The sequence below is a fragment of the Phocoena sinus genome, chromosome 1 (genome assembly GCF_008692025.1).
Source record: "Phocoena sinus isolate mPhoSin1 chromosome 1, mPhoSin1.pri, whole genome shotgun sequence".
NCBI classification, from domain to species: domain Eukaryota; kingdom Metazoa; phylum Chordata; class Mammalia; order Artiodactyla; family Phocoenidae; genus Phocoena; species Phocoena sinus.
In genome coordinates, this window is record NC_045763.1 from 79,214,599 (window position 1) to 79,229,647 (window position 15,049).

At 37.7% G+C, this 15,049-nt stretch overlaps 1 protein-coding gene across 3 annotated transcripts in view; it reads left to right on the plus strand.

Moving 5' to 3' along the window:
- PKN2 (protein kinase N2) overlaps positions 1-15,049 on the plus strand; it is a 172,180-nt gene that overhangs the window by 60,533 nt on the left and 96,598 nt on the right. For all 3 annotated transcript variants that reach the window (XM_032624482.1, XM_032624491.1, XM_032624474.1), the window contains exons 4-6: positions 2,741-2,858; positions 3,191-3,336; positions 3,427-3,640. In XM_032624482.1, coding sequence (XP_032480373.1) covers positions 2,741-2,858; positions 3,191-3,336; positions 3,427-3,640 — 478 coding nt within the window. The remainder of the gene's footprint in view (positions 1-2,740; positions 2,859-3,190; positions 3,337-3,426; positions 3,641-15,049) is intronic.

A 15,049-nucleotide genomic window follows, 5' to 3' on the forward strand; every position in this document is an offset into this window, starting at 1 on the left:
AAGATAATGATTGGTTTATTTATTTCTGAAAGCTGTGTGTATAGTGTAGTTTATATTTATAATATCACACTATGACTTTTAAAACAAAAAGTTATTTTTTATAAAGTAAAAAAGTATAATTTGAAAATATAAAATGTACTTTATTTTTATTTATAATTGTAAAATATTGTACATTTGAAATATAATTACTTGTAGAATGTAATATGCTAATTACTAATAGTTAACGACTTTATCTAGTCTGTTAGTTTGAACCATATGAAATTGCTGTTTTTTAAGTTTAGAATTAGATATTGGCATGTTTATATGGTTCAACCTATATATGTAAAAATCTTCTCATAGTTTTAGCATAAAAGCCAGTATTTCTGTAATATATAAACCAGTTCATATGCTTTGGATCTAGCTTTCCTCTTCAACATATTAGGTGCGCAACACAAAAATCCATCGAATGCCTGAAAACATAAAACTGACAATAAAAATTCATTGAATGCTGGAAAGCATAAGACTGACATGTAGTAACTGTAAATTGCCTGTGATAGGTAATATCCAATGTCAGTTTTAAAAACCTTTATCATACTTTGACATCTATGTACATTTTCCAGAAATATGTGTGGGAAAAATCATTTACTTTTTAAAATGAAATACAGATGCTTTTCCTTGCACGTTGAATTAAAATAGTTAAGAAGGGCATTTCTAAAGAAGTAAATGACAGAACTACTGTCTTTTCGCATAGTGATAAAATAATAAAAGGAGTAGCTTAATTGAAAAGCATATATAAATATTTATACTTTTACATTAGAACTTCATTGAGATCCTGTAATTAATCATTATTTTTATTCCTCTAAAAGAGAACATTTTAATGCCAATCATATGCTAGGCAATATAATTTTAGTTTTATCTAATGCTTACAGAAGCTCTGTATTTTAGAGAATGGTATCCCTGCTTATATAGTTTCTTCAAGAAACCTATTTGTCCCATTAAATTAGGAGTTTTGAAATACTAACTTTTTCTCTTACTCTAATCTGGTCTCAGAGAAATGGAAAAGTTATTTCATATCTTCAGTTTGATGTTCCTAATACTGGATAACAAGAGGAATTAAAAAGTATTTTTATTTTAAATTTGGAAGGTTAATAGGTATATTCATAAAAGCATATCTAATGAGTCATAGACAAACACCAGATTCAAGCTAATGTTCTTAATGGTAAAGCATAATTTTTAAAAAGTATAGTGTGTGTGTGTGCTTCATGTTGTAAATGAATATTTAAGGGACTTAGTAAACTATTTAAGTTCGACTCAATGTGAAATCCAAATATTTTATTTAATAAAGAACAAAATCTGACCAGAAACTCTCTCCTAAATGAGTGACCATGGGAACAGGAGAGAAATGAAAGAAAAATTCATAAGTTTGCTAATTGCTTTTTCCTCCACTGTATATAACGTGTTTAACTAGTTATATTGGTGTTTAATGTGATATATATCAGCTCACTTTTTTAATGTGTTGTATTGGTGTTTAATGTGATATATTTCAGCTCACTTTTTTTCCCTCGTATATATTGCCTCTCCCATCACAAGTATCTCCATCCTCCCCTTAATTCAGTGTCATGCTGTACTGTGTGTGTTTGATTTATTGATATGATGCACATCTGATGCTTGTCTCTTAGCTAGTAGTTTTGAGTCTTCTGGAGAATATAGGTTGATTGTATGCTATTTTATTTCCAGATTAATACTGACTGCCTTAGTGATAAAAGTAGAGTTGCTTAAATAATATGCAAAAATTGGTCTTTCTTGTGAATAAGTGCTTCCTAACTTGATGCTTAGTTTTATCATTTCTTTTTTGTGGATTGAAGCCTACTAGACTTTGACAACTAATATAAGTAAGTAGGAGATGGCATTAACTTCTGTTACTTTTCTCATGAAACGTTTGAAAAAAATTCTGTTAGTTTTCTGTGGTTGCTGTATCAAATTATCACAAATTTAGTGGCTTAAAACAACACAAATTTATTACATTACAGTTTTGTAATTGAGAAGTGCAAAATGGATTTCACATTCTGGAGGACATAGGAGAAAATTTGTTTCCTTACCCTTTCCATCTTCTAGAGGCTGCCCATATTCCTTAGCTCGTGGCCCTCTTCCTCTGTCTTTGAAGCCAGAAACAGTGGCTCCGGTTCTTCTCATGTGACCTCCTCTTCTGCCTTCCTCTTCTACATTTAAGGACCCTTATGATTACATTGGGTCCATCTGGATAATCCAGGATAACCTCTGTATTTTGAGGTTGGGTGATTAACAACCTCAGTTCCATCTGCTATTTCAATTTCCCTTTCACATGTAAAGTAACATTCACAAGGTTCTGGGGATTGCCACATGGACATCTTTGAGTTGGGTCATTAAATGGTAAGTTTTTTGTGATTCAGTATTACTGGAACTAAACTGGGAGGTAGGACAGTAACATTATTTCACTTATATCGGGACCTTTCTTGAAGTCTTTAGACATGATAGAAGTTTATTCACTATAACTTACTCCCTAACTTTTAACTAATGGAGTTGTTTTTCTTATTTTTCACCCTATCAGTTTGATGCCTTTCAAAATAAATGTATCTACCCCAAGTACATATATTATAGTGCTCACAGTATTCTTTTGACCCTTGTTTTTCACTTGCTGATGTCATTTGATCTTACTTAGAAGTTATAAAAATGGTTTATTTGTCTCTGTAGCTGCTTACCTTTTCAAACTTATTCTTAATAGGATCGGAAACTCCATGGCACAGCTCAACAGCTGCTCCAAGACAGCAAGACAAAAATAGAAGTGATACGAATGCAGATTCTTCAGGCAGTCCAGACCAATGAATTGGCTTTTGATAATGGTGATGGAACAGAGATAAATTGTCATTCTTATTATTATGGGCATGTATAGTGCTAAATAAATTTTAAGGAAAGAAGTGGTGGTTCAAAATTAAGGAGGAGGAGACGTTCTGTTTTTTTATCTTGAGTTTTTATCTTTGAGTTTTGATGGCTAAGATGAAAGGCTGTATTTTAACATTGTGTCTATTAAGTATTACTTCAGTGTTTATTGACTTTAAAGAACTAACTTTTAATGTTTTAAGAATTTATTTCTTTTTCTTGAGTTTTAATCCCTACGTATTAGAAAGTCAAACAAATGGTTCAATTAAGTTTGTTTTTTTTTGTCCCCCTCTAGCCAAACCTGTCATAAGTCCTCTTGAACTTCGGATGGAAGAATTAAGGCATCATTTTAGGATAGAGTTTGCAGTAGCAGAAGGTGCAAAGAATGTAATGAAATTACTTGGCTCAGGAAAAGTAACAGACAGAAAAGCACTTTCAGAAGTAATTTTAAATAAAAATTTTAACTTAATAAATATGTTCGTCAAAGAATATAACTATTTAAATGACACCATTGTCTTTTCCCTGTTTAAGGCTCAAGCAAGATTTAATGAATCAAGTCAGAAGTTGGACCTTTTGAAGTATTCATTAGAGCAAAGATTAAATGAACTTCCCAAAAATCATCCCAAAAGCAGTATTATTATTGAGGAGCTTTCACTTGTTGCATCACCAACACTAAGTCCACGTCAAAGTATGATATCTACACAAAACCAATACAGTACCCTATCCAAACCAGCAGCACTAACAGGTACGTAGCATGTATCATCCTGATTTTTTTCTTTTTTCGTGCATTTTTAATCTACATCTGGTTCTGGTTTAATAAATGAATAAAAATGTGTTTACAGGATTTTTAAATATTGTGGTAAGATACACATACAAAATTTATTATTTTAACCATTTTAAAATACACAACTCATAGGCATTTAGTATATCCACGCTGTTGTATAACTATAACCAGTTTCTAGTTCCAGGGTATTTTCATCACCCCAGAAGGAAACTCAGTACCCATTAAGTAGTCATTCCCGATTCCTCCTTTCCCTTCAACCCCTAGCAATCAGTATTGGCTTTCTGTTTCTATAGATTTGTCTATTATAGATGTTTCCTATAAATGGAGTTATATAATTTGTGGCTTTCTGTGTCTGACTTCTTTCACTTTCTGTACTGTTCAAGGTTCTTTCTTCTTGTAACATGTATCAATATTTCATTCCTTTTTATGGCTAAGTAATATTCTGTTTTACAGGTATATATCTGGTTTTATTTATCTATTTGATGGACATTTGGGTCGTTTCTACCTTTTGACTACTGTGGATAGTGTTTCTATGAATATTTGTGTGCAGGTTTTTGTTTGAACACCTGTTTTCAGTTATTTAGGGAATATACCTAGATGTATAATTACTAGGTCATATGGTAATTTTATGTTTATGTTTTTGAGGCACCATCAAACTGTTGTCCATGGGGGCTGCATCATTTCACATTGACAGGGGTTCCAATTTCTCCACATCCTCAACAACACTTGTTATTTTCCCCTTTTTTTTTTTTATTATTGCCATCCTACTAGGTCCGTTATTGACAGTGAGGTAGCGAAGTTTCCAACTATTTTTGTAGACTTTCCTATTTCTCCTTTCAGCTATGTAAATTTTAGTTTCATATATTTTCAGGCTCTGTTAAGTGCATATATGTTTATAATTTTTATATCTGCTAAATGTATTGACTATTTTATCAAAATATAATATCCTGGGCTTCCCTGGTGGCGCAGTGCTTGAGAGTCCACCTGCCGATGCAGAGGACACAGGTTCGTGCCCCGGTCCGGGAAGATCCCACATGCCGCGGAGCGGCTGGGCCCGTGAGCCATGGCCGCTGAGCCTGCGCGTCCGGAGCCTGTGCTCCGTGACCTGAGAGGCCACAACAGTGAGAGGCCCGCGTACCGCAAAAAAAAAAAAAAAAAAAAAAATATAATATCCTTTTTCTCCTGTAACAATTTTGGATTTAAAGTATTTTGTCTGATGTTAGAGTACCCACTCCAGCTCTCTTTTGCTTACTGTTTACATGAATATCTTTTTCTATTCATTCTCATTCAGTTGATTGTGTCTTTGGATCTAAAATGAGTCTCTTTTGGACAGCATATAATTGGATCATAGTTTGGGTTTATTTATGTATTTTAATCCATTCTGCCATTCTCTGCCTTTAATTTGAGCAGTATGTGTTTAAGATAATTACTGATAAAGTGTAATGCAATTCTGACGCTGACTCCCCAGAGTTAGGTCAAATTTCATAGGTTAATGGCACAGTCCCCCACAAGACTGTCCTCATTTCAGACACAAGCTGCCAGGTTGGAGTTTCCCCAAACACTCACACTTCTGACCAACTGGCTGCAAACTCAGGGGTTCCTACTACCACCTCATGCTCAGTAATTCCATAGAACAACTCACAGAACTCAGGAAAGCTCTGTATTTACAGTTACAGTTTTCTTATAAAGGCTACAAATTAGGACCAAAGAAGAGACACTTAGGGAGAGATCTGGCAGGGTACCTAAAGTTTCCTTGCTTTCAGCATGCAGCACCCTCTCAGAACATCAATTTGTGTCCCCAGCCAGGAGTCTTACTTTAGCTGTGAGTATTCAGAATTTTTTTTGTGGCTTTATTACATAGGAGTGATTGAATCATTGGCCGCTTTGATTGAAGTCAATCTCCAGCCCCCAACCTTTTTCTGAAAGACCAAAGGTGAGGTTGATATGTGGCTCAAAGCATGAGCCCTCTAACTATGTAGTTGGTCTTTATGGTATAGCCAGCGCCCATTCTGGAACTGTGTGTGGGCCTACCGAGAGTCACTTTGTTAGCATAAACCCACATGTGGTCTGAGGAGTCCACTGTGAATAAGAAAGATGCTGCTATTACTAGGGAAATTGCAAGGATTTAAAAGCTCCCTCTTAAGAACCAGGGAAATAAACCAGCCAAATTCATTATTATAGAACAAAGAAGCTTACATCAGCCGTTTTGCTAATTGTTTTCTGTAAGTCTTAATCTTTTTTTCCTGAATTCTTTTGCTTTCTTTTGTGTTTGATTGAATTTTTCTAGTTTACCTTTTTTATTCTCTCCTTGTTTCCTTTTCTCTCTGTGTGTATGTGTGTGTGTGTGTGTGTGTATTTTTTTTTCAAATCTTTATTCACAATACCGTGTTAGTTTCTTTTGCACAACAAAGTGAATCAGCCACATGCATACATGTGTCCCCATATCCCCTCCCTCTTGAGCCTCCCTCCCATCCTCCCTATTCCACCCATCTAGGTCATTGCAAACCACTGAGTCGATCTCCCTGTGCTATGCTGCTGCTTCCCACCAGCCAACTATTTTACATCCGGTAGTGTATATATGTTGATGCTACTCTCACTTCATCCCAGCTTTGCCCTCCCACCCTATGTCATCAAGTCCATTCTCTATGTCTACCTCTTTATTCTTGCCCTGCAACTAGATTCATCAGTACCATTTTTTTTTCTTTTTAGATTCCATAGATATGCATTAGCATATGTTATTTGTTTTTCTCTTTCTGACTTATTTCACTCTGTATGACAGACTCTAGGTCCATCCACCTCACTACATATAACTCAATTTTGTTTCTTTTTATGGCTGAGTAATACTCCATTATATATATGTGCCCGATCTTCTTTATCCATTCATCTGTTGATAGACATTTAGGTTGGTTCCATGTCTTGGCTGTTGTAAATAGTGCTGCAGTGAACATTGTGGTATATGTCTCTTTGAATTATGGTTTTCTCAGGGTATATGTCCAGTAGTGGGATTGCTGTGTCATATGGTACTTCTATTTTTAGTTTCTTAAGGAACCTCCATACTGTTCTCCATAGTGGCTGTATCAATTTACATTCCTACCAACAGTGCAGAAGGGTTCTCTTTTCACCACACCCTTTCCAGCATTTATTGCTTCTAGCTTTTTGTTTTGTTTTGTTTTGTTTTGTTTGCGGTACACGGGCCTCTCACTGTTGTGTCCTCTCCCATTGTGGATCACAGGCTCTGGACACGCAGGCTCAGTGGCCATGGCTCACAGGCCTAGCCGCTCCGCGGCATGTGGGATCTTCCCAGACCAGAGCACGAACCCATGTCCCCTGCATCGGCAGGCGGACTCTCAACCACTGTGCCACCAGGGAAGCCCGCTTCTAGCTTTTTTGATAATGGCCATTCTGACTGGTGGTTGGTGACACCTCATTGTAGTTTTGATTTTCATTTCTCTAATAATTAGTGGTGTTGAGCATCTTTTCATGTGCCTCTTGGCCATCTGTATGTCTTCCTTGGTGAAATATGTATTTAGCTCTTCTGTCCATTTTTAAATTGGATTGTTTGTTTTTTTGATATTGAGCTCCATTAGCTGCTTGTATATTTTGGAGATTAATCCTTTGTCTGTTGTTTCATTTGCAAATATTTCTCCCATTCTGAAGGTTGTCTTTTTGTCTTATTTATGGTTTTCTTTGCTTTGCAAAAGCTTTTTTTTTTTTTTTTTTTAAACATCTTTATTGGGGTATAATTGCTTTACAATGGTGTGTTAGTTTCTGCTTTATAACAAAGTGAATCAGCTATACATATACATATGTTCCCATATGTCTTCCCTCTTGCGTCTCCCTCCCTCCCACTCTCCCCATCCCACCCCTCCAGGCTGTCCCAAAGCCCCGAGCTAATATCCCTGTGCCTTGGGGCTGCTTCCCCCTAGCTATCTACCTTACTACGTTTGTTAGTGTGTATATGTCCATGACTCTCTCTCGCCCTGTCAAAACTCACCCTTCCCCCCCCCATATCCTCAAGTCCGTTCTCCAGTAGGTCTGCGTCTTTACTCCTGTCTTACCCCTAGGTTCTTCATGACATTTTTTTTCCTTAAATTCCATATATATGTGTTAGCATACGGTATTTGTCTTTTTCTTTCTGACTTACTTCACTCTGTATGACAGACTCTAGGTCTATCCATCTCATTACAAATAGCTCAATTTCATTTCTTTTAAGGCTGAGTAATATTCCATTGTGTATATGTGCCACATCTTCTTTATCCATTCATCCGATGATGGGCGCTTAGGTTGTTTCCATCTCCGGGCTATTGTAAATAGAGCTGCAATGAACATTTTGGTACATGACTCTTTTTGAATTTTGGTTTTCTCAGGGTATATGCCCAGTAGTGGGATTGCTGGGTCATATGGTCATTCTATTTGTAGTTTTTTAAGGAACCTCCATACTGTTCTCCATAGTGGCTGAACCAATTCACATTCCCACCAGCAGTGCAAGAGTGTCCCCTTTTCTCCACACCCTCTCCAGCATTTATTGTTTCTAGATTTTTTGATGATGGCCATTCTGACTGGTGTGAGATGATATCTCATTGTAGTTTTGATTTGCATTTCTCTAATGATTAATGATGTTGAGCATTCTTTCATGTGTTTGTTGGCATTCTGTATATCTTCTTTGGAGAAATGTCTGTTTAGGTCTTCTGCCCATTTTTGGATGGGGTTGTTTGCAGCTCCGTTTTTCTTTCTCAAGATTGCTTTGGCTATTCAGGGTCTTTTGTGTTTCCATACGAATTGTAAGATTTTTTGTTCTAATTCTGTGAAGAATGCCCTTGGTAGTTTGCTAGGGATTGTATCAAATCTGTAGATTGCTTTGGGCAGTATAGTCATTTTCACAGTATTGATTTTTCCAGTCCAAGAACATGATATATTTCTCCATCTGTTTGTGTCATCTTTGATTTCTTTCATCAGTGTTTTATAGTTTTCTGAGTACAAGTCTTTCTCCTCCCTAGGCAGGTTTATTCCTAGGTATTTCATTCATTTTGTTTCAGTGGTAAATGGAAGTGTTTCTTTAATTTCTCTTTCTGATTTTTCATTGCTGGTGTATAGGAATGCCAGAGATTTCTGTGCATTAATTTTGTGTTCTGCAACCTTACCAAATTCATTGATTAGTTCTAGTAGTTTTCTGGTGGCATCTTTAGGATCTTCTATGTATAGTATCATGTCATCGGCAAATGGTGACAGTTTTACTTCTTCTTTTCCAATTTGTGTTCCTTTTATTTCTTTTTCTTCTCTGATTGCTGTGGCTAGGACTTCTAAAACTATGCTGAATAAGAGTGGTGAGAATGGACATCCTTGTCTTGTTCCTGATCCTAGTGGAAATGCTTTCAGTTTTTCACCATTGAGAATGATGCTTGCTGTGGGTTTGTCATATATGACCTTTATTTTGTTGAGGTACATTCTCCCAATGCCCATTTTCTGGAGAGTTTTTATCATAAATGAGTGTTGAATTTTGTCAAAAGCTTTTTGTGCATCCATTGAGATGATCATATGTTTTTTATTCCTTAATTTGTTAATGTGGTGTATAACATTGATTGATTTGCATATATTGAAGAATCCTTGCATCCCTGGGATAAATCCCACTTGATCATGGTGTATGATCCTTTTAATGTGCTGTTGGATTCTTTTTTTTTTAAGTGGCAGTAAAAAATATATGTGGTCAACATTGTTACTTTCGTTTGCAAATAAAAGAGTTGGGATGTATAGAAACCTGTACTTAACTTTTTATCAAGAGTACTTATCATCAGATTACTCCCATCCAGGCTTCTGCAGGTCTGGAATTTTCTTTCCACTGGATAGGAGTATGTGGTGGGAATTCCAGTTAACATTTTTATTAAAAAAAAAAAAAAAGAATCAGCATAGTTAAGTTGTCTTAGTGTTAAGGATTTCTGTTTGCTAGTATTATGTTCATCAGTGATATTGGTCTATAATTTTATTTTTTTGTGATGTCTTTTTCTGGTTTTAGTATCAGTGTGATGGTGGCTTTGTAGAATGAATTTGGGCGTGTTCCTTCCTCTGCAATATTTTGGAAGAGTTTGAGAAGTATCAGTGTTAGCTGTTCTCTAAATGTTTGGTAGAATTCACCTGTGAAGCCATCTGGTCCTGGACTGTTGTTTGTTTGTTTTTGTTTTTGTTTTTGTTTTTTGTGGTACGCGGGCTTCTCACTGTTGTGGCCTCTCCCATTGCGGAGCTCAGGCTCCGGACGTGCAGGCTCAGCGGCCATGGCTCACGGGCCCAGCCGCTCCGTGGCATGTGGGATCTTCCCAGACCGGGGCACGAACCTGTGTCCTCTGCATCGGCAGGCGGACCCCCAACCACTGTGCCACCAGGGAAGCCCTGGACTGTTGTTTGCTGGAAGACTTTTAATTACGGTTTCAATTTCATTACTTGTGATAGGTCTGTTTATATTTTCTAATTCTTCCTGGTTCAGTCGTGGAAAATTGTACATTCCTAAGAATTTGTCCATTTCTTCGTGGTTGTCCATTTTATTGGCATATAGTTGTTTGTAGTAGTCTCTTATAATCCTTTGTATTTCTGTGGTATCAGTTGTGATTTCTCCTTTTTCATTTCTAATTTTATTGGTTTGTGTCCTGTCTTTTTCTTCATGAGTCTGGCTAAGGGTTTATCAATTTTGTTTATCTTCTCAAAGAACCAGCTTTTAGTTTTATTGATTTTTGCTATTGTTTTATTCGTTTCTATTTCATTTATTTCTGCTCTGATCTTTATGATTTCTTTCCTTCTACTGACTTTGGGTTTTCTTTGTTCTTCTTTCTCTAGCTGTTTTAAGTGTAGGGTTAGATTGTTTGAGATTTTCCTTGTTTACTGAGGTGAGATCGAATTGCTATATAAACTTCCCTCTTAGAACTAACTGCTTTTGCTGTGTCCCATAAGTTTTGGGTCATCATGTTTTCGTTGTCATTTGTTTCTATGCATTTTTAAATTTATTCTTTGATTTCTTTGGTGATCTCTTGGTTATTTAGTAGCGCACTGTTTAGCCTCCATATATTTGTGTTTTTTACAGGGTTTTTTTCCTGTAATTGATTTCCAATCTCATAGTACTGTGGTCAGAAAAGATGCTTGGTATGATTTCAATTTTCTTAAATTTTCCGAGGCTTGATTTGTGACCCAAGATGTGATCTGTCCTGGAAAATGTTCCATGTTCACTGGAGAAGAAAGTGTATTCTGCCACTTTTGGGTGGAATGTTCTATAAATATCAATTAAATCCACCTGGTCTATTGTGTCATTTAAAGCTTGTGTTTCCTTATTTATTTTCTGTTTGGATGATCTGTCCATTGGTGTAAGTGGGGTATTAAAGTACCCTGCTGTTATTGTGTTACTGTCGATTTCTCCTTTCATGGTTGTTAGCATTTGCCTTATGTATTGAGGTGCTCCTATGTTGGGTGCGTAAACATTTATAATTTTTATATCTTCTTCTTGGATTTATCCTTTGATCTTTATGTAGTGTCCTTCCTTTTCTCTTGTAACAGTCTTTATCTTAAAGTCTATTTTATCTAATATGAGTATTGCTACTCCAGCTTGCTTTTGATTTCCATTTGTATGGAATATCTTTTTCCATCCCTTCACTTTTAGTCTGTATGAATCCCTAGGTCTGAAGTGGGTCTCTTGTAGACAACATATATATGGGTCTTGTTTTTGTATCCATGCACCCAGTCTGTGTCTTTTGGTTGGGGCATTTAATCCATTTACATTCAAGATTATTATCGATATGTGTGTTCCTATTACCGTTTTCTTAATTGTTTTAGGTTTGTTTTTGTGGGTCTTTTTCTTCTCTTGTGTTTCCCACCTAGAGAAGTTTCTTTAGCATTTGTTGTAAAGCTGGTTTGCTGGTGCTGAATTCTCTTAGCTTTTTTTCTCTCTCAAAAGCTTTTGACTTCTCCATCGAATCTGAATGAGATCCTTGCTGGGTAGAGTAATCTTGGTTGTAGGCTTTTTCTCTTTCATCACTTTAAGTGTATCATGCCCGTCCCTTCTGGCCTGCAGAGTTTCCACTGAAAAATCAGCTGATAACCTTTTGGGGATTCCTTGTATATGTTATTTGTTTTTCTTCCCTTGCTGCTTTTAATATTTTTTCTTTGAATTTAATTTTTGTTAGTTTGATTAATATGTGTCTTGGTGTGTTTTTCCTAGGGTTTATCTTGTATGGGACTCTCTGTGCTTCCTGGACTTAGGTGACTATTTCCTTTCCCATGTTAGGGAAGTTTTCCACTATAATCTCTTCAAATATTTTCTCAGACCCTTTCTTTTTCTTTTCTTCTTCTGGGACCCCTATAATTCGAATGTTGGTGCATTTAATGTTGTCCCAGAGGTCTCTGATACTGTCTTCAAGTTTTTTCATTTCTTTTCTTTATTCTGCTCCTTGGTAGTTATTTCACCTGTTTTGTCTTCCAGCTCACTTATTTGTTCTTCTGCCTCCGTTATTCTGTTACTGATTCCTTCTAATGTATTTTTCATTTCAGTTATTGTGTTATTCATCTCTGTGTGTTTGTTGTTTAGCTCTTCTAGATCTTTGTTAAACATTTCTTGTAGTTTCTCAATCCATGCCTCCATTCTATTTCTAAGATTCTGGATCATCTTTACTATCATTACTCTGAATTCTTTTTCGGGTAGGTTGCTTATTTTCTCTTAATTTATTTGGTCTTGTAGGTTTTTACCTTACTCCTTCATTTGTGACACATTTTTTTGGCATCTCATTTTTTTATTATTATTAGTGGGATTGTGTTCCTGTCTTACTGGTTATTTGGCCTGAGGCTTCCAACACTGGAGTAGGCTATTGGGTAGAGCCAGGTCTTGGTGTTGAGATGAGGATCTCTATGAGACCTCACTCTGATGAATATGCCCTGGTGTCTGAGGTTCTCTGTTAGTCCAGTGGTTTGGACTCAGAGCTCCCACTGCAGGAGCTTCCACTCGACCCTGGGCTCGCAAATCAAGATCCTGCAAGCTGTGTGGGGTGGCAAAGAAAAAAAAAAGTAACAAAGTAAAAAATAAAATTAAACTATGAAACTTACAGATATGTTATTAGAAAGAATGTAAAAATAAAAATATAGATGAATCAACACCCAGAAGGTACATCAGTACCACAATCATAAAAAAGAGGAGGAGGGAAAAGAAATGAAAAAAGGGGTGGGGGGCGTGGGAGGCCTTGGCTGTGGAGAGTGGGGCCTAGGCAAGGGTGAGGTTTGGGCAGTGGGTGGGGCCAATGCTCAGGACCCAAAGGGCTAGAAAAGGCCCTGGGGGCTGTGGGGGGTGGAGCTTAGGCTCAAGGAACAGAAGGGGCCCAGGTATGTCCCCCACCCCTGGCCTCAGAGGTCAGGGAACCTCACCTGGGAGCCCAACAGGCTTCCTGCTCGAGTGGGCAGGACAAACGCCCTCTCCTCTCCTGCTCCTCCAGTCTGGGGTCTGGGAGGGCCCCTCCCGCTTGCCTCTCCTGATCACCCCATCCTCCCTCCTATGCCCCCAAGGACCCACATAGCCTGGAGGGGCCCTGGAGGGCAGGTGATCGGCCTGGGAGTTCAGCAGGCTCCCCAAACCTGAGTGGGCTGGCCAATTGCCCTCCCTCTTCTCCCGCTCCTTCCAAAGGGCACCTCCTGCCTTCCTTTCCTTTTCTCCCCTTGGCCTCCTTCCTATGCCCCCAAGGACCCAGGCAACCTGGAGGGGGCTTTGAGGGCAGGGGATTGGCCTGGGAGCTCAGTAGGCTCCCTGGGCCCCAGTGGGCAGGGCAATCGCCCTCCTCCCCTCACCCACTCCTCCCAGGGTGCCCCTCCCACCTGCCTCTCCTAATCTCCCCAGCCTCCTTCCTATGCCCGCAGGACCCACGTTGCCTGTGTGGGGCTTTGGAGGTGGGGGAACCAGCCTGCCTCTCCTGATCTCCCCAGCCTCAGGAGGGCTAATCTTGTCTGGCCTCCACTTCTTCTCTCCACTTGGTCCCCCTACGTCCTACTGGTTCACTCTGGGGTTCCTCGCATGTCCTTGGGGGTCAGAGTCCCCCACCAGCGACTGGCAGGCTCCCTAGTTGTGGGAAGATGCTAACTCTGTGTCTTCCCACAATGCCATCTTGACTTCTTCCCCCTTTTCTGTATATTTTTAAATTACTTTCTTAGTGGTTACTCTAATGGTTACAGTTAACAACCTAAATTTATCACAGTAGCCTACAAAAGCTCTGCTCCTATACAGCTGTGCCTCCCCATCGTTATATTTTTGTTGACACAGATTATGTCTTTATACATTGTGTGCCCTTTATATTATATTATTATATATTAGATTATAATCATTGTTGTATGCATTTGTTTTTTAAGTCATACAGGAAACAAAGTTACAAATTGAAAATATAGTAATACTGGCTTTTTAATTTACCTATATAGTTAGTTTTACTGGTGTTATTTTTTCTGTGATTTCAAGTTACTGTCTAGTGTCCTGTCATTTCAATCTGGATGACTTGTTTTAGCATTTCTTCTAAGAAGGTCTACTAGTGATAAGCTCCCTTAACTTTTGCTTATTTGGGAATCGCTTATTTTCTTCATTTTTGAAGGTTAGTTTTGCATATATAGAATTCGTTGACAAGCTTTTTTCTTTCAGCATTCTAAAAATTTCCTCCCAGTCCCTCCAGGCCTTTATGCTGTCTGATGAAGAATAAACTTTTAAACTTATTGAGGATTCTTTCTAAGTGACGAGTTGCTTCTCTCTTGCTGCTTTCAATATTCCTTTTTGTCTTTGGTTTTCACAATTTGATTATAATGCATCTCAGAATGGTAATTTCTTTTGAGTTTTTTTACTTGGATTCTTTGAGCTTCTTGATGTGCAGATTCATGTCATTAATCAAATTTGGGAAGTTTTCTGCCATCATTTCTTCACATATTCTTTCTGCCATTTTCCCTCTTCTCTCCTTCTGAGATCCCCATAACATGTATTTTTGTAGTCTTTATGGTATCCCAGAAATCGCCTAGTCTCTGGGTTTTTTTGTTTATTTGTTTGTGTAGAACAAATGTTTATTGATGTACAGACATTTTGAGGGGGGCTCAGAGACAGATGTAAACACAGAAACAAGCATCAGCTTTCATGAATATCAAATATTATGAAGCAGAGACAAGCAGCAGAACTCAGGGAGTCCTCCCACCAGCAACCTCCCATGAGCCTGTTCATAAACATGAACACCAAGATCTCTCCCAAAACCTAGCTTTAGTAGAGCTCAAAGAGAAGTTCTCATAAAGTCTCTTAGCATATTAAGCCAGGTATCAAATTGGTTAGGTCGATTGCAAATCATTTTTAAGTCTATTGAGTTTTACCTTCTGTTTGCTTTGCTTTGTCTT